Below are 23,682 nucleotides of genomic sequence, written 5' to 3' on the forward strand. Positions count from 1 at the left end.
AGGGGTTATCTGGGGAAAGGGCGGTGATGTCACACAGTGATAGGAGGGGATATCTGGGGAGGGGGCGGTGATGTCACACAGTGATAGGAGGAGATATCTGGGGAGGGGCGGTAATGTCACACAGTGATAGGAGGGGATATCTGGGGAGGGGGCGGTGATGTCACACAGTGATAGGAGGGGATATCTAGGGAGGGGGCGGTGATGTCCCACAGTGATAGAAGGAGATATCTGGGGAGGGGCGGTGATGTCACACAGTGATAGGAGGGGATATCTGGGGAAAGGGCGGTGATGTCACACAGTGATAGGAGGGGTTATCTGGGGAAAGGGCGGTGATGTCACACAGTGATAGGAGGGGATATCTGGGGAGGGGGCGGTGATGTCACACAGTGATAGGAGGAGATATCTGGGGAGGGGCGGTAATGTCACACAGTGATAGGAGGGGATATCTGGGGAGGGGGCGGTGATGTCACACAGTGATAGGAGGGGATATCTAGGGAGGGGGCGGTGATGTCCCACAGTGATAGAAGGAGATATCTGGGGAGGGGCGGTGATGTCACACAGTGATAGGAGGGGATATCTAGGGAGGGGGCGGTGATGTCACACAGTGATAGGAGGGGATATCTAGGGAGGGGGCGGTGATGTCACACAGTGAAAGGAGGGGATATCTGGGGAGGAGGAGGTGATGTCACACAGTGATAGGAGGGGATATCTAGGGAGGAGGCGGTGATGTCACACAGTGATAGGAGGAGATATCTGGGGAGGGGGCGGTGATGTCACACAGTGATAGGAGGGGATATCTGGGGAGAGGGCGGTGATGTCACACAGTGATAGGAGGGGATATCTGGGGAGGGGGCGGTGATGTCACACAGTGATAGGAGGGGTTATCTGGGGAGGGGGCGGTGATGTCACACACTGATAGGAGGAGATATCTGGGGAGGGGGCGGTGATGTCACACAGTGATAGGAGGGGTTATCTGGGGAGGGGGCGGTGATGTCACACACTGATAGGAGGAGATATCTGGGGAGAGGGCGGTGATGTCACACAGTGATAGGAAGGGATATCTGGGGAGGGGGCGGTGATGTCACACAGTGATAGGAGGGAATATCTGGGGAGGGGGCGGTGATGTCACACAGTGATAGGAGGGGATATCTGGGGAAAGGGCGGTGATGTCACACAGTGATAGGAGGGGTTATCTGGGGAAAGGGCGGTGATGTCACACAGTGATAGGAGGGGATATCTGGGGAGGGGGCGGTGATGTCACACAGTGATAGGAGGAGATATCTGGGGAGGGGGCGGTGATGTCACACAGTGATAGGAGGGGATATCTAGGGAGGGGGCGGTGATGTCACACAGTGATAGGAGGGGATATCTGGGGAGGGGGCGGTGATGTCACACAGTGATAGGAGGGGATATCTAGGGAGGGGGCGGTGATGTCACACAGTGATAGGAGGAGATATCTGGGGAGGGGCGGTGATGTCACACAGTGATAGGAGGGGATATCTAGGGAGGGGGCGGTGATGTCACACAGTGATAGGAGGAGATATCTGGGGAGGGGGCGGTGATGTCACACAGTGATAGGAGGGGATATCTGGGGAGGGGGCGGTGATGTCACACACTGATAGGAGGGGATATCTAGGGAGGGGGCGGTGATGTCACACAGTGATAGGAGGAGATATCTGGGGAGGGGCGGTGATGTCACACAGTGATAGGAGGGGATATCTGGGGAGGGGCGGTGATGTCACACAGTGATAGGAGGGGATATCTGGGGAGGGGGCGGTGATGTCACACAGTGATAGGAGGGGATATCTGGGGAGGGGGCGGTGATGTCACACAGTGATAGGAGGAGATATCTGGGGAGGGGGCGGTGATGTCACACAGTGATAGGAGGGGTTATCTGGGGAGGGGGAGGTGATGTCACACAGTGATAGGAGGAGATATCTGGGGAGGGGGCGGTGATGTCACACAGTGATAGGAGGAGATATCTGGGGAGGGGGCGGTGATGTCACACAGTGATAGGAGGGGATATCTGGGGAAAGGGCGGTGATGTCACACAGTGATAGGAGGGGTTATCTGGGGAAAGGGCGGTGATGTCACACAGTGATAGGAGGGGATATCTGGGGAGGGGGCGGTGATGTCACACAGTGATAGGAGGGGATATCTAGGGAGGGGGCGGTGATGTCACACAGTGATAGGAGGGGATATCTGGGGAGGGGGCGGTGATGTCACACAGTGATAGGAGGGGATATCTGGGGAAAGGGTGGTGATGTCACACAGTGATAGGAGGGGTTATCTGGGGAAAGGGCGGTGATGTCACACAGTGATAGGAGGGGATATCTGGGGAGGGGGCGGTGATGTCACACAGTGATAGGAGGGGATATCTGGGGAGGGGGCGGTGATGTCACACAGTGATAGGAGGAGATATCTGGGGAGGGGCGGTGATGTCACACACTGATAGGAGGGGATATCTGGGGAGGGGGCGGTGATGTCACACAGTGATAGGAGGGGATATCTAGGGAGGGGGCGGTGATGTCACACAGTGATAGGAGGAGATATCTGGGGAGGGGCGGTGATGTCACACAGTGATAGGAGGGGATATCTAGGGAGGGGGCGGTGATGTCACACAGTGATAGGAGGGGATATCTAGGGAGGGGGCGGTGATGTCACACAGTGATAGGAGGGGATATCTGGGGAGGGGGAGGTGATGTCACACAGTGATAGGAGGGGATATCTAGGGAGGGGGCGGTGATGTCACACAGTGATAGGAGGGGATATCTGGGGAGAGGGCGGTGATGTCACACACTGATAGGAGGGGTTATCTGGGGAGGGGGCGGTGATGTCACACAGTGATAGGAGGGGATATCTGGGGAGGGGGCGGTGATGTCACACACTGATAGGAGGAGATATCTGGGGAGGGGGCGGTGATGTCACACAGTGATAGGAGGGGTTATCTGGGGAGGGGGCGGTGATGTCACACACTGATAGGAGGAGATATCTGGGGAGGGGGCGGTGATGTCACACAGTGATAGGAGGGGATATCTGGGGAGGGGGCGGTGATGTCACACAGTGATAGGAGGGGTTATCTGGGGAGGGGGCGGTGATGTCACACACTGATAGGAGGAGATATCTGGGGAGAGGGCGGTGATGTCACACAGTGATAGGAAGGGATATCTGGGGAGGGGGCGGTGATGTCACACAGTGATAGGAGGGAATATCTGGGGAGGGGGCGGTGATGTCACACAGTGATAGGAGGGGATATCTGGGGAAAGGGCGGTGATGTCACACAGTGATAGGAGGGGATATCTGGGGAGGGGGCGGTGATGTCACACAGTGATAGGAGGGGTTATCTGGGGAAAGGGCGGTGATGTCACACAGTGATAGGAGGGGATATCTGGGGAGGGGGCAGTGATGTCACACAGTGATAGGAGGAGATATCTGGGGAGGGGCGGTGATGTCACACAGTGATAGGAGGAGATATCTGGGGAAAGGGCGGTGATGTCACACAGTGATAGGAGGGGTTATCTGGGGAAAGGGCGGTGATGTCACACAGTGATAGGAGGGGATATCTGGGGAGGGGGCGGTGATGTCACACAGTGATAGGAGGAGATATCTGGGGAGGGGCGGTGATGTCACACAGTGATAGGAGGGGATATCTATGGAGGGGGCGGTGATGTCACACAGTGATAGGAGGGGATATCTAGGGAGGGGGCGGTGATGTCACACAGTGATAGGAGGGGATATCTAGGGAGGGGGCGGTGATGTCACACAGTGATAGGAGGAGATATCTGGGGAGGGGGCGGTGATGTCACACAGTGATAGGAGGGGATATCTAGGGAGGGGCGGTGATGTCACACAGTGATAGGAGGGGATATCTGGGGAGGGGGCGGTGATGTCACACAGTGATAGGAGGGGATATCTAGGGAGGGGGCGGTGATGTCACACAGTGATAGGAGGGGATATCTGGGGAGGGGGCGGTGATGTCACACAGTGATAGGAGGGGATATCTAGGGAGGGGGCGGTGATGTCACACAGTGATAGGAGGGGATATCTGGGGAGGGGGCGGTGATGTCACACAGTGATAGGAGGAGATATCTGGGGAGGGGCGGTGATGTCACACAGTGATAGGAGGAGATATCTGGGGAGGGGCGGTGATGTCACACAGTGATAGGAGGAGATATCTGGGGAGGGGGCGGTGATGTCACACAGTGATAGGAGGGGATATCTAGGGAGGGGGCGGTGATGTCACACAGTGATAGGAGGGGATATCTGGGGAGGGGGCGGTGATGTCACACAGTGATAGGAGGGGATATCTGGGGAGGGGGAGGTGATGTCACACAGTGATAGGAGGGGATATCTAGGGAGGGGGCGGTGATGTCACACAGTGATAGGAGGGGATATCTAGGGAGGGGGCGGTGATGTCACACAGTGATAGGAGGAGATATATGGGGAGGGGCGGTGATGTCACACAGTGATAGGAGGGGATATCTAGGGAGGGGGCGGTGATGTCACACAGTGATAGGAGGGGATATCTGGGGAGGGGCGGTGATGTCACACAGTGATAGGAGGAGATATCTGGGGAGGGGCGGTGATGTCACACAGTGATAGGAGAGGATATCTGGGGAGAGGGCGGTGATGTCACACAGTGATAGGAGGAGATATCTGGGGAGGGGGCGGTGATGTCACACAGTGATAGGAGAGGATATCTGGGGAGAGGGCGGTGATGTCACACAGTGATAGGAGGAGATATCTGGGGAGGGGGCGGTGATGTCACACAGTGATAGGAGGGGATATCTGGGGAGGGGGCGGTGATGTCACACAGTGATAGGAGGAGATATCTGGGGAGAGGGCGGTGATGTCACACAGTGATAGGAGGAGATATCTGGGGAGGGGCGGTGATGTCACACAGTGATAGGAGGGGATATCTGGGGAGGGGGCGGTGATGTCACACAGTGATAGGAGGAGATATCTGGGGAGGGGGCGGTGATGTCACACAGTGATAGGAGGGGATATCTGGGGAGAGGGCGGTGATGTCACACAGTGATAAGAGGGGTTATCTGGGGAGGGGGCGGTGATGTCACACAGTGATAGGAGGGGTTATCTGGGGAGAGGGCGGTGATGTCACACAGTGATAGGAGGGGTTATCTGGGGAGGGGCGGTGATGTCACACAGTGATAGGAGGGGTTATCTGGGGAGGTGCGGTGATGTCACACAGTGATAGGAGGGGTTATCTGGGGAGGTGCGGTGATGTCACATTGAACATCTGGACCAGAAGAGACTTATTCTCCAATTCCAAGAAAAGTCCAAACTCCATGTAATCAGGAGAACAGCCCCAAAATTCTAGTAACCCTATATGATCAAGCTGCTTATTACATGACTATTATCAGGGAGCAGGGGAAGGTACGAGGAGGATGAAGTCACTTACCTCTCGTCTCCTTGAAGCCCAACAACTCTGCTTAATCTTCCAGACTACAGCGGCCACCAGCAACAAGGAGAGGAAACAGCTGCGAGAAGGAAGGAAGACGAGGGATGAAGAACAGGATCCGATCAGCAGTGTAACATCATTATACACCACTAGGTGGCAGCAAATCACCAACAAACTTTTTTCCATGTTTGCGGTAAAGTTTCCTGTTACACTTTTCAGGAAACTCCGATATGTGCCGGTCCGTCTGGTCTAGAACCGGGTCACTGCGACTTAGGCCTGGTACCAGCTCCAGGGGGACCTACATGTAACCAATCTAAGCAAATTCTGATACCAGATGACCACAGAAGTCTCAGAATATACTCAAAAAAGGCATCACTACGCAGGAGTCACACACAAGTATATAGACCCTGGCATTAGTGTAGGGCGCCCCCTAGCTGTAAAGGTCCTTACTGAACCCAGACGTGACAAAACATAACACATAGACTGACACCTGGGAACGACCTACCTGAAAAACGTGACAAAGAACTGTACCAAGTCCATAAAGTTACTGTGCTGGGAGAAGGCGATCTGCAAGAGAGGAGAGACATGATGTCAGCCAAGGACACAGACGCTGATCCTCACACTGCTGTGCTCTGTGCTCTCTGTATTGAGCAGCTGCGGAGATAAGACCGCCCCTAGTATAGTGTCTCCTCTGTCACCCCTGCTATACCCCAGCTGACCTGGTGCAGGTTGGGGGCATCGCTCCGGCTCCTCTCAGTGGTTGGCAGGTGCATTCTCGGAGGACGCGGCTGATGTGAGTGTATGAGATGTTTATGTAGTAGTAGTATGTAAGGATAAGGGAGGCCCGGCCCTCGTGTGACGCTCATCACATTATTCTCATAGTCATCACATAAAACCTCATTCACATTCCATCATGTAGCATCACTATCACATCAAGCGTCTAACACAGCGCCCCCTGTGGAGACTATGCATCACTGCACCACAGTCCCCAGGGATCAGTCATCCTCCAAGTCCTGGCTGCTCCTGTGTGATAGTAACACTGATAACCAGGGGCTACACTAAGTATTCACACCCCTTACATCTTACACTTTGTTTCATTGCAGCCAATTAGTAAGATTGTAGAATGTTATTCCTCATAGTCCGGGATCCTGCATGTGGCTTTCATACGTCTTGTACTGAGAAGAAGAGTCTGCAGACTCTAGTGTCCATCAACAATATGCACCGATATGTCCAATCCCTCATTTCCATGCAGCTCTGGATGTGACTAGAGCTTAAACCCCTACAATAAGGACGCAATAGCGACACACAACCTGCTGTGATATCTATGATAGGAGAGGTCATCCAGCTTTTCCAGAATCCGGAACAGAAAGTTTGAAAGTAGCGATAATTGCTGGCGATTCTTCCAGGAGGACTGGCAGCCATACTGGACGGCACCCAGCTTTCCCAGACACTTGGACGGGCAGACACCACAGCTCAGTATGGAGGGGGAGTGCAGCCTGAGTTGCCAGGGGATCACTAATCCCTGTACCAGCAATGGTTCCTGGTGCTGCCAGCACCACAAAGACCCTTTTGTGCCTCTCCGAGACGAGGGTGCGGGCCGGCTGGCATACTAATGGCTGGCATCACCTCTGCTTACTGCCCAGGAGGGGAGTCTGTGTATAATGTATTATAATGGTAGGAAATACAATGATGTGTGTGATAGCGCCATCCCCTGCCTGTCCCAGGTATTACAGGAAGGGCATGCTGTATACATATACTGCACATCCCACCGCTGCTGTGATATTCACCAGCTTCTTACACTTTCTAATGTACGTCATTATCCACAGCTCTGCTTGCTGTCAGTAAAATGGAACACCATCTATAATATGTTACATTCATCCTGATCTGATACTTCTCAGAGGTTTTCTACAAACATCTCCAGGCAGAAAGGATTGTAGCTGGACTTAGAGCAAGGGGGAATGTCTTCAGCACCACTGTCCCACCCCTTCTGCTGTTATATCTAACCAGAAGGGAGGCAGGGCCTGTGCTATGCTCAGTGCAGAGATTTACCTCACCAGTGCACATGGAGAAGCTACAAGCATGGAATATAAGATACATGTTTCACAGTCCTGCTGCTACATTCCCTTTCGAGGGGTTGTACAAATATTATGGATATTCCCTGTGCACAGAAGATGCCAAAAAGGGGAAAAAGCATTGTCAGAAGAGCCCGGCAGCATTTACATATAAATGGGGCAACATGTGATGTTACCGGACACAGATATACCGCAATTACATCACTGGGCCAGTACCTTCAAATAATCCTAAATCCCTTTGTACCTGCTCTCAATAAATAAAAGCCCCAGACGTCCCCCCACCCGAAACACCTAGCGGCACCCAATGCACCAGGGTCGGGAACCTAGCGGCACCCGATGCACCAGGGTCGGGAACCTAGAGGCACCCGATGCACCAGGGTCGGGAACCTAGCGGCACCCGATGCACCAGGGTCGGGAACCTAGAGGCACCCGATGCACCAGGGTCGGGAACCTAGCGGCACCCGATGCACCAGGGTCGGGAACCTAGCGGCACGCGATGCACCAGAGGCGGGAAACTAGCGGCACCCGATGCACCAGAGGCGGGAACCTAGCGGCACCCGATGCACCAGAGGCGGGAACCTAGCGGCACCCGATGCACCAGAGGCGGGAACCTAGCGGCACCCGATGCACCAGAGGCGGGAACCTAGCGGCACCCGATGCACCAGAGGCGGGAACCTAGCGGCACCCGATGCACCAGAGGCGGGAACCTAGCGGCACCCGATGCACCAGAGGCGGGAACCTAGCGGCACCCGATGCACCAGAGGCGGGAACCTAGCGGCACCCGATGCACCAGAGGCGGGAACCTAGCGGCACCCGATGCACCAGAGCCGTGAATCTAGCGGCACCTGATACACCAGGGGCGGGAACCTAGCGGCACCCGATGCACCAGAGTCCAGAATCTACCGGCACCTGATACAAAACATAAACAAGAACCAGGAATGCCCCTGCAACCGATATATCAGAATCAGGGACTTCCCTGCACCCCATACAGCAGAATCAGGGATGCCATAAGGCACATACCATGTCACTAATTGCTCCTGTACCTCTGCATTTCTCACCAACAATGCACATGCGAATAAATTGACACCTCCGAGTCCTGAGACCTGCGAATCCTCTAACACTTCAGGAACATTTTGTAAGAAGTTCTTCCCCTTTGTGCGAAGAGATAAACCCCACTGCATACAGAGAGGAAAGCTCCTGAGGATATGGGGACTGTACCAGACGAGGATACAGCAAACATGATTACGCAGACCACATAACACTGCTGCCATAAGTGCCAAAACACCAATGTAAGCATAAAACACATCACAAGTGGAAAATAATACAAAAAACTTCCTCTAACTCTGGAAGGTGATGGATTAAAAAGTTTAGCTTAAAAGTTCTCCGATTCATAGATGTGGTGATAGGACAGGACACCTCTGGGGGTGCAGCAGGTCCTTTGTGCACCGTCCTCCCGCTCCTCTCCTGCTCCAGAGTTGAGCAGAACACAAAAAAAGTTATAAACCAGGGAGAGGCGTCGGTGAGAAGAAAGGAAGGAATAAAGAAAAAAAAACCTGCGTATTCCTTGTTACCTCGAGTGAGAAATCCCAGCGCCCGACTCCTGCAAAACCGATGAAGATGACACGAGAAAAAAAAATTCTTCTCAAGTCACGGGCGTCCGGGACGGAGCTTTCCAAATCCCCAACATTGTGAGAGCAGGAAACACTTTAGAAAAAAAATAAAAAAAACCTCCCTGCTCCCTGCCAGAAGTCAGTCAGGAATAGCTGGAGAGGAAGCATCTGCTTGAGAGCCTCCCCTCCTCCTCCTCCCTCCTGCGCCGCCCGTCCTGGAAAGCCGCCTCCTCGTGTAATTGCACAAATCTGGGAGTAATTATTTACACTAATAAACGTCACTGATTGAAAACAAATCCGCTCCCTGCGATTCTTTATGCGCAGAGCGACGGCTCCTGCCAACCCGGTAGACCTCAGCGCGCCAAGATTCGTCTTTTTGGTGATTATTTCACCCCCCACCAAGCACAATGTGTTTTCCAGTGTTGCATCCGATTTGTCTTTGGAATCCAGGTGTGAAGGTTTCAAAAAGTAGCAAATTTTTGCACCAAAAACTATAAGAACGGGGTTGCGCAACAAATAAGCGTGCGACTTTTAAAAACCCAACGGAATCAGCAAAACCTAAAGTTCCTATGAATAAAAGTTTGGAAAAATATACAAGATCTCTGTTTGCTGCTGGTGAATGCATCTCGTATAGACCTTATTATTCTCACAGCTGGGGGTCACCAACAGCGGAGAACTGACTGCAAAATACAATAGCAGTCAGTCTAAATCATCCAGAATTTTGTCTTAAAGGGGATGTCCAAGGTTTCCGATGCGATGACAACGTCCTCTCCCGTCTTTAATCCCTTCCCCATGCTCTTCACCTTCTAACCCAGAGGTGCCGATCACTTACCTGGAGAGAGCAATCATTCAGTGACTGGAGATAATGAACCAGGAGATCCAGTAGGGTGAGATGATGGCTTATGGGTCACGTAGGTTGGAGTCATCCACACGTGAGGTCACAGCTCTAGTAAAACCTATTAGTGAGGTGTGGACCTTCATCTAGGGAGCAGCTAACAAAGAGCGCCTCTAGAGGGCGTATGAGGAATTACACGGACAGAGCACTTTTTTCTTTAGATTGTAATACCTCGTTTACCCTCTGGGAGCGCTGTGGGAGGATTAAACACTTGATACAGAAGGACAAACCCAATGAAATACGTTGGATAAGTTGTCTTCTTATTGATGTCACATCAGAGGCCGGGGGTGGCGGTTGACCTAGGTGGTGGCATCATAATACAACCCCCTGAGCACAGACGTGCCGCTCATACAGCGCTCTTTGCAGCACTGGAACCTGATGTTCTACTTCTCTTGGCGGCTTTTTGTTACAGAAAGGCAATATTGTATTTGCCTAAACGTCACAAAAAGATTTCTTCTCACTTGAAGGGCGTCTAGATTTGCTTTTATTATAACACTCCATCCAAAGCAGTGATTGGCTCTGCCAGGGTCAGGACACGCCCATGAGGAGCAGTCCAGCCAGGATAGGAAGTAGCTTTAGATATCCTGTTACTGGCCCTCTGTAGGACACCCCCTTTAAGTCTGGGGCACAATCTGACAACCTTGTGACTTGCGTGACAGTTGTGACCCCCACAATCAGACATGGTTGCCCCCCCCAATCTATCAGTGCACCCCCACAGAGCAAGTTATGTGCGGGGTCCCTCGGGGAGGCAGGGTTGGCGGCTGTTTGTATTGATGTTTGGTCAGGATATAGCAGCGGGTGTGTGTGAGCAGAGACACATCATAAACAAGGTATTTACTCCGCTCCGTCCCTCAAAGTATGCGGTCGAGCACAGAGACCCCATTCACCGGCGCACAGGACCCTCTGTGTGGACGCCTTGGAAGTAGGAATTTGTGGGAGCAGAAAAAACATCCTAAAGCGACAGGCGGCCTCAGACCACTTCACGGATATTTATAGAGGTGCAAAAACATGGGAAGCTGCAAGGCCCTGAACTCCCAGACAGGAGCCCATTCATAGGGCAGCACAAGGAGGCACAGAGCCGCACCTCACATCACAGACGTGTAGCAGAGCCAGCGCCTCATCTGGGACAGCTTACTGCATACACTAGGACCTCATGCTGTCCCACTGGAGGGTACAGGAGAAGATTGGTGTAAAACCGGGCGCAGACCCCTAAGAGATGACCCCAACAGCTCAGAATCTAGGACAGATTTTTCATGACAAACTCAGCTCTGCTACATGTATATTCACTATAACATGGAAACCTTAACTTATTAAAGGAACTAAAGTTTTCTCCACAGTTTAAGGTTGGGACACACGGGGGATGCTCTCCACTCTTCTGGCCGGGACCCCACTGACTGACCGAAACTGGGGAGTGATGGGAGGGCAACTCCTCCCTGCACAGCGCCGCAGCCGCTTCTCTCCTCCCTGCACAGCGCCGCAGCTGCTTCTCTCCTCCCTGCACAGCGCCGCAGCTGCTTCTCTCCTCCCTGCACAGCGCCGCAGCTGCTTCTCTCCTCCCTGCACAGCGCCGCAGCTGCTTCTCTCCTCCCTGCACAGCGCCGCCGCCTCTTCTCTCCTCCCTGCACAGCGCCGCAGCTGCTTCTCTCCTCCCTGCACAGCGCCGCCGCTGCTTCTCTCCTCCCTGCACAGCGCCGCCGCCTCTTCTCTCCTCCCTGCACAGCGCCGCCGCCGCTTCTCTCCTCCCTGCACAGCGCCGCAGCTGCTTCTCTCCTCCCTGCACAGCGCCGCCGCTGCTTCTCTCCTCCCTGCACAGCGCCGCCGCCGCTTCTCTCCTCCCTGCACAGCGCCGCAGCTGCTTCTCTCCTCCCTGCACAGCGCCGCAGCTGCTTCTCTCCTCCCTGCACAGCGCCGCAGCTGCTTCTCTCCTCCCTGCACAGCGCCGCAGCTGCTTCTCTCCTCCCTGCACAGCGCCGCAGCTGCTTCTCTCCTCCCTGCACAGCGCCGCAGCTGCTTCTCTCCTCCCTGCACAGCGCCGCAGCTGCTTCTCTCCTCCCTGCACAGCGCCGCAGCTGCTTCTCTCCTCCCTGCACAGCGCCGCAGCTTCTTCTCTCCTCCCTGCACAGCGCCGCAGCTTCTTCTCTCCTCCCTGCACAGCGCCGCAGCTTCTTCTCTCCTCCCTGCACAGCGCCGCAGCTTCTTCTCTCCTCTCTGCACAGCGCCGCAGCTTCTTCTCTCCTTCCTGCACAGCGCCGCAGCTTCTTCTCTCCTCCCTGCACAGCGCCGCAGCTTCTTCTATCCTCTCTGCACAGCGCCGCAGCTTCTTATCTCCTTCCTGCATATCGCCGCAGCTTCTTCTCTCCTCCCTGCACAGCGGCGCAGCTTCTTCTCTCCTCCCTGCACAGCGGCGCAGCTTCTTCTGACCTTAATGTCTGGTTGTATGTGGCGGCATCAGAATCCGGAGCAGAACTGCACAATTACTTACCACTCCTAGGTCCTGTCCTGCGGGCACAAAGCAGAGCATCAGGAGAGGAACCGGGGGAAAACTTCCCAGCTGCACTCACGGCTCACGCCTCCTGCACCAATGACCGCTCCCATCAGTTATGTTACTTCAGTTATGGAGGTCCTCATTGGATCTGATAGTCAGTGGGGTGCGGACTGCACTACTACTATTACTGCACTACTTGCAGAGTGTCCTATGCAATCTATAAAACAAAGAAACTAAAAAGTAGCAAAATGCATTGTAAAAAAACAATTATAAAACACAATGTCCATGAGACTGAACAATCTCTGCTGCCTCTCTATGTGTAGATTACCAGAGCGCTGCAGGACGTATGACTGAGATCATGTTTCTAAAAACAGAGTCTTACAACAGCGAGAACCCACGTCAGGCTGTGCAGCCACAGAAAAGGTGCAATGCCGAGGAGCGCCACGTCCAGGAGACGCCGAGGAGCGCCACGTCCAGGAGACGCCGAGGAGCGCCACGTCCAGGAGACGCCGAGGAGCGCCACGTCCAGGAGACGCCGAGGACCGCCACGTCCTTGTCAAGGGAAGGAGGGATACAGGGGGCCACCATGTAAGGGGTATGGGGAATACTGGGGGCTTCCATGTCAGGGGATGCAGGTATGTGACAAAAGGAGAAGTCTAAAGTTTCCTTCAACCACATAAAGTCTGAGTAAGACTATGACAGCACGCCATGGCAGGACACAAGAAAATAACTGCCTGGAGAGGTTGTTGCCCATTTTACAGCGTTAATAGATTATAAAGTTGTCACGACTCCACCTACATCATAATAACAACAACACAGTCTGAAACCCAAAAATAAATGAAACATTTCGGGACTTTTTGATCAGGCCTTGGTCTGTGCACAACTAACTTCTATAGGACCTCTAAGACTAACCTCTACGTCCTTAGTAAATATAATACAGCTAAGGAGAACAGGTAACCCCCCTGTTCGGCAGGTGGGGGAGTCCCCTGTGCTCACACTCCCAACAAAACTTGTGTATAAAGAATTAATGCCTGTAATAAGAAAACCCTTTTAGGGCGCATTCACACTGTACCGTACCGTAGCATGCTGCTCACCCCCGCCCCTCTCCACAGGGATATATGGCGCATCTGCTGACATGTCCTATCTATTCACGACTACGGAACGGTACGGTACCGCTCCCATACAGCGCCACACACCCATTACCAGCCTATGAGGGACGTATACGTGACGTATATAGGTCACTGTATATACATCCCCTGAGCGGCCGCGTGAATTCAGCCTTGAATGATTACTACAACTTTACCTTCCATAGGGATGGAGAGCCTCACCCTACAAAGTGACTACACGGTGGGGAGCGAGGAGCGAGGAGCTGGGGGTCCGGGGACACCTACCTGTATCTTTATGGGCCAGGTGAAGTTACTGACGTAGACGAAGAAGGTGATGTTGGGGTTATTGTGGAAGTCAAACTTCTCATTGGAGAAGGTGTCTTTACATTCCTTGATGTTGGTCCTGGAGATGATGGGGATCTCTTCTCCGGCCTGGGTGCCCGCTGTAAGAAGAGCACAAACCTTCAACACCAGAACAATCCTGACCCTGTAACATCCCACATACACAGAGTGGATAATATCTGCATGTTGGGTGGATTATGCAGCAGGACTTGTATGTACGGTAGAATATAAGTGACCTGAGCTCAGCACGATGTAGCAGAGTCCTATCTGTTATTTACCTGCAAAGCTGGGGGCCCACGTGATGTTCAGGTTGAAGTTCTTGGATGCGTTGATGAACATGTCCAGGTCTCTGTTTTGCTGCAAGAAGATAAAATACATGAAGAGTTCAGCTATAAAACCTCCTGAGTTATGCTGGGGGTTGTAGTGCCAGACCAGGGGCCGCATACATGGTGAGGTGGTCCTATATAGCTACACGACGCTTCCTCCATATATGTAAAACCCTCTCCTTCCTACACTCAGAGAGACAATACAGCAGGCGGGGAAAGGGGAGCACATAAAGTTGTGCTTTGAAAACTTTGGTGTAACGTCCCTTTAAGAGGGTCCTGACCATAAAAGTGCAGGTGACACCCTCTACCTCTTGTTTGTAGCTTTGGGGGTCACTATTATGTGATTGTACACAGTAGAAGACGACTCCACATCAGCAGAATCTGCACTTTAAGATTTCGGGGCTCTGATCCGCCTCACATAATGACCTCATGAGAACGGAGGACACCGCTATCCCTTAATGATGAGGGCTTTTTGCTGAAGTCCTCTGCACTGCTGTGGCTGGCAGAATGATGGCCGTATCTGTCACACCAGACTGTGATTTGTATCAGATCTCTTCTATCTAGCGGAGCGTCTTCAAGATTTATTTCTGGCACAGACAGTGGAAGATATTTTAAGCCTCAGATTTAGATGTGTAAATTTAGAAGGAGAGGGAAGAAAGGAAGAAGGAGATACAGAGAAAACAGAGACGTGTCAGACGGCTCTCAGCTACAGGACGAGTCTGGTGATACAGGGGTCCTGGACCCATCTACCACCTGCTATTTATAGAGTAGGGGCTTTATGTGGCAGAGAAGATTTGGGATCCCTCAAGCACCTTGCCCCGGGTTGTGCCTCTACCATTATAGATGTAACACTGACTCCTCTCTGACCAGTTGTGGACCCTACAGGCCCAGGTAATGGGACCCCTGCATGAGATAGACAATATCCAGTCTCTACAACAACCATCTATAGTTAACAAGACCCAAAACCTAGCAAAGAGTCACTCACCTCCTCTGGAGTGGCCACAAAGTTGATGGCGGTGTAGTATCTGTCGTCCTCCTGGGACAGGCTGAAGGTGAACTGGTAGTCTATGAGCAGGGTGTCTGCGGGGAACAAGACGTGTACAGGGTGAGACTCCCGCACCTCCTAATACAGCAATCGCTACTTCATGTATCAAGCAGAATGTGACACATAGAATAGAAACATAATATTGTATATGTGTAGAGTGTAAGCTCTTATGACCAGGGCCCTCACTCCTATTGTTTCGTCTGACAATGTTATTGTGCTTTTGTATTTTTATTGTATCCCCCACCCCCCATCATCTGCACAGCGCTGTGGAATATAATGGCGACATAGAAAGATTTATTTACCGCTCGTGTTCAACCTATCAATCACATTTCTTAGTATCGTTTTCACCCTTAGGCCTGTAGGTGGCGCTGTGCACCCAGCAAGGAACATACAACTAAAAACATCAGATTATACAGCCTGCCCCCTCCTACAGTGCACCCCCACATCATACAGCCCGCCCCCTCCTACAGTGCACCCCCACATCATACAGCCCGCCCCCTCCTACAGTGTCCCCCCACATCATACAGCCCGCCCCCTCCTACAGTGCACCCCCACATCATACAGCCCGCCCCCTCCTACAGTGTACCCCACATCATACAGCCCGCCCCCTCCTACAGTGTACCCCACATCATACAGCCCGCCCCCTCCTACAGTGTACCCCACATCATACAGCCCACCCCTCCTACAGTGCACCCCCACATCATACAGCCCGCCCCCTCCCACAGTGCACCCCCACATCATACAGCCCGCCCCCTCCTACAGTGCACCCCCACATCATACAGCCCGCCCCCTCCTACAGTGTACCCCCACATCATACAGCCCGCCCCCTCCTACAGTGTACCCCCACATCATACAGCCCGCCCCCTCCTACAGTGTACCCCCACATCATACAGCCCGCCCCCTCCTACAGTGTACCCCCACATCATACAGCCTGCCCCCTCCTACAGTGCACCCCCACATCATACAGCCCGCCCCCTCCTACAGTGTACCCCACATCATACAGCCTGCCCCCTCCTACAGTGTACCCCACATCATACAGCCCGCCCTCTCCTACAGTGTCCCCCCACATCATACAGCCTGCCCCCTCCTGCAGTGTACCCCCACATCATACTACCTATCCCTTCCTACAGTGTACCCCCACATCATACAGCCTGCCCCCTCCTACAGTGCACCCCCACATCATACAGCCCGCCCCCTCCTACAGTGCACCCCACATCATACAGCCTGCCCCCTCCTACAGTGTACCCCACATCATACAGCCCGCCCTCTCCTACAGTGCACCCCCACATCATACAGCCTGCCCCCTCCTATGTACTGTACCCACACATCATACAGCCTGCCCCCTCCTACAGTGTACTCCCACATCACACAGCCTGCCCCCTCTTTCAGCAGTGTACTCCCACATCACACAGCCTGTCCCCTCCTATGTACTGTACCCCCAAGATCATACTGCCTATCCCCTCCTACAGTGTACTCCCACATCATACAGCCCGCCCCCTTCTACAGTGTACCCCGACATCATACAGCCCGCCCCCTTCTACAGTGTACCCCGACATCATACAGCCTGCCCCCTTCTACAGTGTACCCCGACATCATACAGCCTGCCCCCTTCTACAGTGTACCCCCACATCATACAGCCCGCCCCCTTCTACAGTGTACCCCCACATCATACAGCCCGCCCCCTCCTACAGTGTACCCCCACATGATACAGTCTGCCCCCTCCTATGTACTGTACCCCCACATCACACACCCTGCCCCCTATGTACTGTACCCCCACATCACACAGCCCGCCCCCTCCTATGTACTGTACCCCCACATCATACAGCCTGTCCCCTCCTATGTACTGTACCCCCACATCACACAGCCCGCCCCCTCCTATGTACTGTACCCCCACATCATACAGCCTGCCCCCTCCTATGTACTGTACCCCCACATCTATCCCTTTCTATGTATTACTCAGGATTTGCAGTACTTACAGTAACACGTTCCTTTCAGGGGGTTCCCTTGATATCGATTTTCGACTTCACACCTACAGATAACAAGATATAAGTTATTGTTGTCCTGGGATATCCAGGTCTTCTCCTCCGGCAGGACTGAGCATTGCTATCAGTGTCACTAGCTCTGCTTGCTGTCCTGGTACTTACAGCTGGCACTCCTCGCCCTTGATCCCCTTGGTGGTACAGAAGCACTTGCCGCTGTTGGTGTTGCACATGGACGCGTGGCCGTTACATTTGCAGGCTGTAGATAAACATCACATATTGTTAGGAATCCTCCTGTATAAGAAGGACAGCGCCCCCAGCAGGACAGTATGAGGTAGTACATACGCTGGCAGGACCCCCCGTTGGTGGGGTCCCCGTAGTAGCCGGAGATACAGGTGTCACAGTTCTTGCCGGTGGTCAGGTCCTGACACTTCTCGCAGATACTTTCATTGATGCATTTGCTGTGTCCGTTGCACTGGCAGGCTACAAACAATGACAAGGGCATGATGGGAGTTGTAGTACTGGGGGAACTTGGAGGGTCACAGGTTAGGGGGACAATGCTTTTGACCACAACATGACCAACAACTACTATGAAACCAATAGCACTGGAGCTTTACGAAGTGTGTTGGAAGGAGTCCTCACACAGCTGTGATCTGAGCGCTCTGCATTGTGTGCTCTACAGTCACTCCCCTTTGCTCAAAGTAAAAGCTGCAGCAAGCTTCTGGTGGGACACTACATCCTTAAGCGCGTAAAGAAAAATTCAAAGCAGAGAGCAAAGAGCACAGCAGTGTGAGGACACAACCCATGCATATACATCCTTAAAGGGAACCTGTCACCATAAATTACCAATTAAACTACTAACTCTCTACCTGGGGAAGGAGATGAAATGTCCTTTCTATAATTCCCTCTTTTTTACCTGTAAGTATCCTCCCCGGCCATGTGAAACTGAACAGGGAAGAGTCAGATTTTTTCCCTGGGATGAGTCAAACTTCAGATGCCGGTTTAGTAGCACCTAGATGCTTACGGTTTAGTAGCACCTAGATGCTTACGGTTTAGTAGCACCTAGATGCTTTTTGTGTCATATTAAAGAGAAGAATCTCATCCTCCAGATCACACGAGGCTTGTGGTTGTGTGATGTACAGAACTGGAGATACAGACATTAAGGCCTCATGCACACTACCCAGCCATGCTCACCCAGACGCCATAGACCTCTATTGTGGCGTTTGTGGCTGCGATTTTTTTTTATCTCTTCTTCTGTAGCTCACACAACCACAATCCTGCTGTTATTGAAAAGATGAAATTCTTATCTTTAATATGACACCAGCAACATTTTTCTAGGTGATATAGAACAGAGGATAGGGCAATCTTATATGACTATCCCCCTGCTGCCTCTTAACTTGACTCTTAACTTACCTTACATTATCAACAATTATTACAATTTATTTGTAGAAGGTCAAACCTGCTGACAGGTTCCCTTTAAGTGCAAGTAGTGTCGGAGGTAGGTGAGGGGTTAGTCTCCTTCTGTACCTGGGCACTGGATGAAGGACCAGCTGTAGTTGTTATTGGCATTGCACAGGGTAGGATCCAGGACCGGCTCCGAATTATCCTTTGCAATTGCGGAAATGTTGGGCAGTTTCATGGGTCCCCGGAAAGAAGCCTCTATGCACTGCCCCTTCCCGGTGTTACTGGGGTCAGTACACCACCCGCACCCCGGCTGGTCCAGGCACTGGCCACACGTACGGTATCCAGAGCAGTTCTCAGCTGTGAGCGACAAATACAAAAATTAGAAAGTGAAGCATAACCCCCCCCCCCCCCTGTGTATGTATAGTATAGGTGTATAGGCGTGCTAACACCAGAGACACCCAGCCACCCCCATCATATAGACAATCAGCGTGGCGTACGTACGTGGACAGTTGCTCATGGTGTACCACTCCATACACTGCCCGTATGGGAAGGAGGCCACGTAGGCGTTGGAGTCCACGCACTGCTTCATGTTGCTGCACCACATGCACTCGGAGCTGGCGCTGGTGCACTCCGAACACTGCGCCCGTGAGGCACACGGGGTGCGGCACTGCTTGGCGCTGTGATTGGCTGTGATCGAGAGACAAGTAATAGCACAATAAATGGAAAAAAGCCAAAAAACGTATGAGATGTACACAAACCTCCAAATCCCTGCTATTATGTACCCTGTACCATGGAAATAATGTGATGCTGCTTCCTGCTCACTGTGGAGGGAGGAGGGGGGAGGTTGTGTCATGCTGCTTTCTGCTCACTCTGCAGGGAGGAGGAGGAGGGGGGGGTTGTGTCATGCTGCTTCCTGCTCACTCTGCAGGGAGGAGGGGGGAGGTTGTGTCATGCTGCTTCCTGCTCACTCTGCAGGGGGAAGGTTGTGTCATGCTGCTTCCTGCTCACCCTGGAGGAAGGAGGGGAAGGTCATGTGATGCTGCTTCCTGCTCGCTCACTCTGCATGGAGGAGGGGGGAGGTTGTGTCATGCTGCTTTCTCCTCACTCTGGAGGGAGGAGGGGGAGGTCATGTTATGCCGCTTCCTGCTCACTATGGAGGTAGGAGAAGGTCATGTGATGCTGCTTCCTGCTCACTCTGGAGAGAGGAGGTAATCTGATGCTGCTTCCTACTCTGGAGGAAGAAGTGTGAGGTCATGTGATGCTCACTATAGAGGGAGAAGGGGGAGATCATGTGATGTTTCTTCTCACTCTGGAGGGAGGAGGGGGAGGACATGTGATACTAGGGAAGTTAGGGCAGCTCATCATTTTCTCAGCCTTAGGGCAAAGACAGGAAGAGATCAGTCTCCTGCTACTTCACCGCTGCGGAGGATCATTCCTGACAAGTAGCTTCAGAACTGAGAAATTTTTGGAAAAACTTTGTAAAGAAAAGGGGCGAGCAGCACAATATGGGGTTCATTCTGTCTGTTTTGTAAGGAGGAATCACACACATTTCTGTAAAAATTATTTTGGAATTGGAGTTACACTTTAAGTCATTAAAGCAGGGGCTCACCAGGTCTTTCACAGATGCTGCCATTTATCTGGTTGATGCAGGTTGCCGCTTTTAAACCAGAGGTAGAAGGTTCGGCCAGATATCCGCAGAATCCGGCACCGCTGGGCTCCCCCGGCTGCCACTGCAGGGTGGTGTTAGTGAAGGGCGACATGTCTTCCCAACACCAGTAGGATACATTGATCTTCCGGAGGCCAACCCAAGGGGTGAGTTCACTCTTTGCCTTTAAGAAAATATGTTAATTAAAAGGGTTTTCAGGAAAATGCAGAACATTCTCATTATGAATAATTCCGCTTGCTGTCACTGAATGCAAACAGTGAAGCAGTCCCCTTACCTGCATGTTCTGCAGCTGCTTCAACACAAACTCCACCTTCTTGGGGGTGGTGAGAGATGCTAGCATTGCGTTGTGCTGGTGACACGACAGCTTCGAGTTGTCATAATTATCATAATTATCCTTGTTGTTCATGATTTTCAGGCAGGAGCTTTCCACTAGTTGCCAGTTGGCTCCACAGATGTTTTCTGGGGGGAATTTTGGGGAATTGTAGGGTTATGCAAAGCAATGAAGACCTATACGCTTTTATATGTAAACCATCACAAACGGTTTGCCTAAATCACCAAAAATTGTCATCTGGGCACAGCCATTTAATTGAATTAATTTGCCAATATACATACACTTCTTCAATTGGATGTCATTAAAAAAAAATTTGTGTGTGTATTTATGTCCTTGGATACGACCACCACTGCTGGATTGCACATAGAAATAAATAGTTTTTGTATATGAAATGTCCGGAAGTTACTGCATGTCCCACAGCCGTCCTGTGGTAATGAACGCTGAAACACCTCAATAATGCATGCCTGGCCACTGCTCTAAGGGGGTAGGGGGGTCGTATCCAAGGACAGCTTTCTCATTTGTGTAAGACAATATGGCTATATTTAATGGAAATTATATTGACACAGGCATATTTTGTTAATATCATGCTATTGAACAAATGTGTGCATACAGCAGCAAAATTAAATGAAAAGTGAATGCCCAGATTAGAATACCCATTTAAGTTACCAAAAAACAAATTGTTTATGCATTTATGTTTAAAGACTACAGAGGAAACCCTGTGTAGTCTGATCCTACACATTCTTATCTCTCTTATTTCTACTTTTTGTAAGATGACTGAGGGATCCGACTTCACAGGGTTTATCTGTAGTCTGGTGCAGCTGATGCATTACCTGGCAGCCCAATGCACTCCTGGTTGCGAGGTTCCCACTGGCAGTTCTGGTCCATGGCACAGCTCTTACAGCTCGTCTTCTTGGTGCAGTAAAAGCCGTAGTTACTCTTGGGACATTGCTCATATAATAAGACCGCTCCCTGTAGATGGAACATGCATTCAGTACATAGAAGGTAACACTGCAGAGATACGGAAGGGAGTAGCGCCTCCGGTGGTCACTGACCTGGCTGCAGTTTTGGGTGAGGGACATGCACTGGTCGTTACACCAGCGACAACCGTTTGAGTTGACTGTGCAGCTGAAGCAGTCCGTGTACTGATCACAGCGGCTGTCGCTCTCCGAATCTGCGGGGGCACAATCACTCAATGTAACAAAGAATAATGACTGTAAGTGAGGAGGGAGGAGGTAAGTAACTTACATATGACTGCAGGACAGGAGAGGAGTGTCTCGTTTTGTAGCTTGGGGGAGGCCTGTTCCCAGGACAAGCACTGGGCGGCTGCGCTGTCCCAGACACATCGCACTCCGGGTCCTGCGGCCAGACAAGACGCGTTGGTGGTAAAAGCCTGACAGCTCTTGGAGGTGTACGTCAGGAGGTCGCCGAGCAGGAGGCTATTGAAACCCCCAAACACGAACATGGTGCTGGAAAAGAGGACAAAACACTATTACCAGATGTGACTGCTAATTCCCATGATATCTAGACTCCTATGACAGCTGTATGATATGATATCGAGGGGCGGGGCAGATAGAAGGGGACAGGTCCAATAAGGTTTCTATAGTTTTTACCCATTTTCCATGACAGCGGTGTGGCCGAAGCGATTGACGTCATGATCCAGCGTAGGATGCGGCAGAACGTGCCAGGTATCACAAGCTAAGACAGAATATGAAAAGGTTTAGTCATAGTGGAGGAAATGAGAGCCCCAAGCTTCTGAATACAGACCCAACGTGTCTAGCAGAACATATATATGATATGTTATCCAGGAGGATGTATCTAACTGGCAATATACATTCTAGGGACTGAGCGCTCCGGATGATAGGTCCTTGTAGGTGACATCATAAGCATGTCTTTCTACAAGTGCACTATGGGAGTGGCCACAAGGTCCAGTGCACCCCTCTGCCACTACCAGGGACTACCAGGGTCCACTAAAATTAGCACCAATGCTCCATTTGTATAGAGAATTTCAGGGGGACTTAGGAGTAGGACCCTCAGAGATCAGACACTTATCCTCTCTCTTTGATCACATGAAAAGAGGCAAAATCTGCACGGAATGATCTGCATATGAACAAGTGATATCTTGAATCCCATGAGAAGCCACCGGACCTCCCGGATGTGCTAAACTATGCAAAAACAAAAGAACGAAAGAGATGTGTATGAATGACAAGAAATAAACTTTATTATGTTTAACATAATAAAGTTTATTTCTTGTCATTCATACACATCTCTTTCGTTCTTTTGTTTTTGCATTATTATATCTATGGATGTGTGACTTAAATTCTTGATGAGATATATTTACCCCATCTTTTCCAATACACAAAGGATGTGCTAAACTATCCTTAGAAGAACTTTGTCCTGAAGCTTCACAATTACTGGTGAGCACTTTTAGGACACGTTAAAGGGGTGGGTCAGATAAAACATCCATATTCGTCCATGTAATCCTGCTCCTTGGTGCTTTGTGGGACTTTTAGTCCCTTATTACTTGATAATTACAGGGTCCGGTGGTTGGATGCTAACCCTCAGTTAAAGATACCTATTCATGGGGCAGAAAAGCAAGTACCCGCATGAGGTTTCCTGCCAGTCATCCTGGAAGTCCTATCAATGGAGCCGCAGATCAGACCCCCAGGAATGAAGTGAATATGTAAATGTCATTTGTTCTGTAAGATTGATGGCACAAAATTAAAAACAATGGGTTGGATTGTTCCGTGCACTCACCGATATCATACGCCATGAAGTCCTTGGAGAAACACTTAGCCCCGTAGCTCATGGACGTGTCGTTGTGGGTGTTCCCGCCAAACACCAGCATGGTGCCGCTGACTATCACCGCCGTGTGCAGATAGCGGAAGAACTTACTGTCTTTCAGGATCGTCCTGGAAACAATCGGACACAATCAGATTCTGCTGCACTACCCTCCTCCAGCCACTAGAGGGGGCCATCACACCAGCCAAATCCCACAGATCCAT

General features: G+C 51.7%; 1 protein-coding gene across 1 annotated transcript in view; it reads right to left on the reverse strand.

The window, feature by feature from the left end:
• The window catches only part of ATRN (attractin), an 81,980-nt gene that overhangs the window by 18,706 nt on the left and 39,592 nt on the right, over positions 1 to 23,682 (reverse strand). The window contains exons 10-26 of the mRNA XM_072126344.1: positions 23,435 to 23,589; positions 22,291 to 22,375; positions 21,926 to 22,146; positions 21,733 to 21,851; positions 21,511 to 21,649; positions 20,624 to 20,808; positions 20,293 to 20,512; positions 19,185 to 19,370; positions 18,807 to 19,040; positions 17,625 to 17,762; positions 17,445 to 17,538; positions 17,277 to 17,329; positions 15,241 to 15,335; positions 14,208 to 14,286; positions 13,873 to 14,030; positions 5,925 to 5,986; positions 5,420 to 5,498 (exon numbers count right to left, since the gene is read on the reverse strand). Of these exons, the coding sequence (XP_071982445.1) occupies positions 5,420 to 5,498; positions 5,925 to 5,986; positions 13,873 to 14,030; positions 14,208 to 14,286; positions 15,241 to 15,335; positions 17,277 to 17,329; positions 17,445 to 17,538; positions 17,625 to 17,762; positions 18,807 to 19,040; positions 19,185 to 19,370; positions 20,293 to 20,512; positions 20,624 to 20,808; positions 21,511 to 21,649; positions 21,733 to 21,851; positions 21,926 to 22,146; positions 22,291 to 22,375; positions 23,435 to 23,589 (2,302 nt within the window). The remainder of the gene's footprint in view (positions 1 to 5,419; positions 5,499 to 5,924; positions 5,987 to 13,872; positions 14,031 to 14,207; positions 14,287 to 15,240; positions 15,336 to 17,276; positions 17,330 to 17,444; positions 17,539 to 17,624; positions 17,763 to 18,806; positions 19,041 to 19,184; positions 19,371 to 20,292; positions 20,513 to 20,623; positions 20,809 to 21,510; positions 21,650 to 21,732; positions 21,852 to 21,925; positions 22,147 to 22,290; positions 22,376 to 23,434; positions 23,590 to 23,682) is intronic.

This window comes from Engystomops pustulosus, chromosome 1 (genome assembly GCF_040894005.1).
Source record: "Engystomops pustulosus chromosome 1, aEngPut4.maternal, whole genome shotgun sequence".
Lineage (NCBI taxonomy): Eukaryota > Metazoa > Chordata > Amphibia > Anura > Leptodactylidae > Engystomops > Engystomops pustulosus.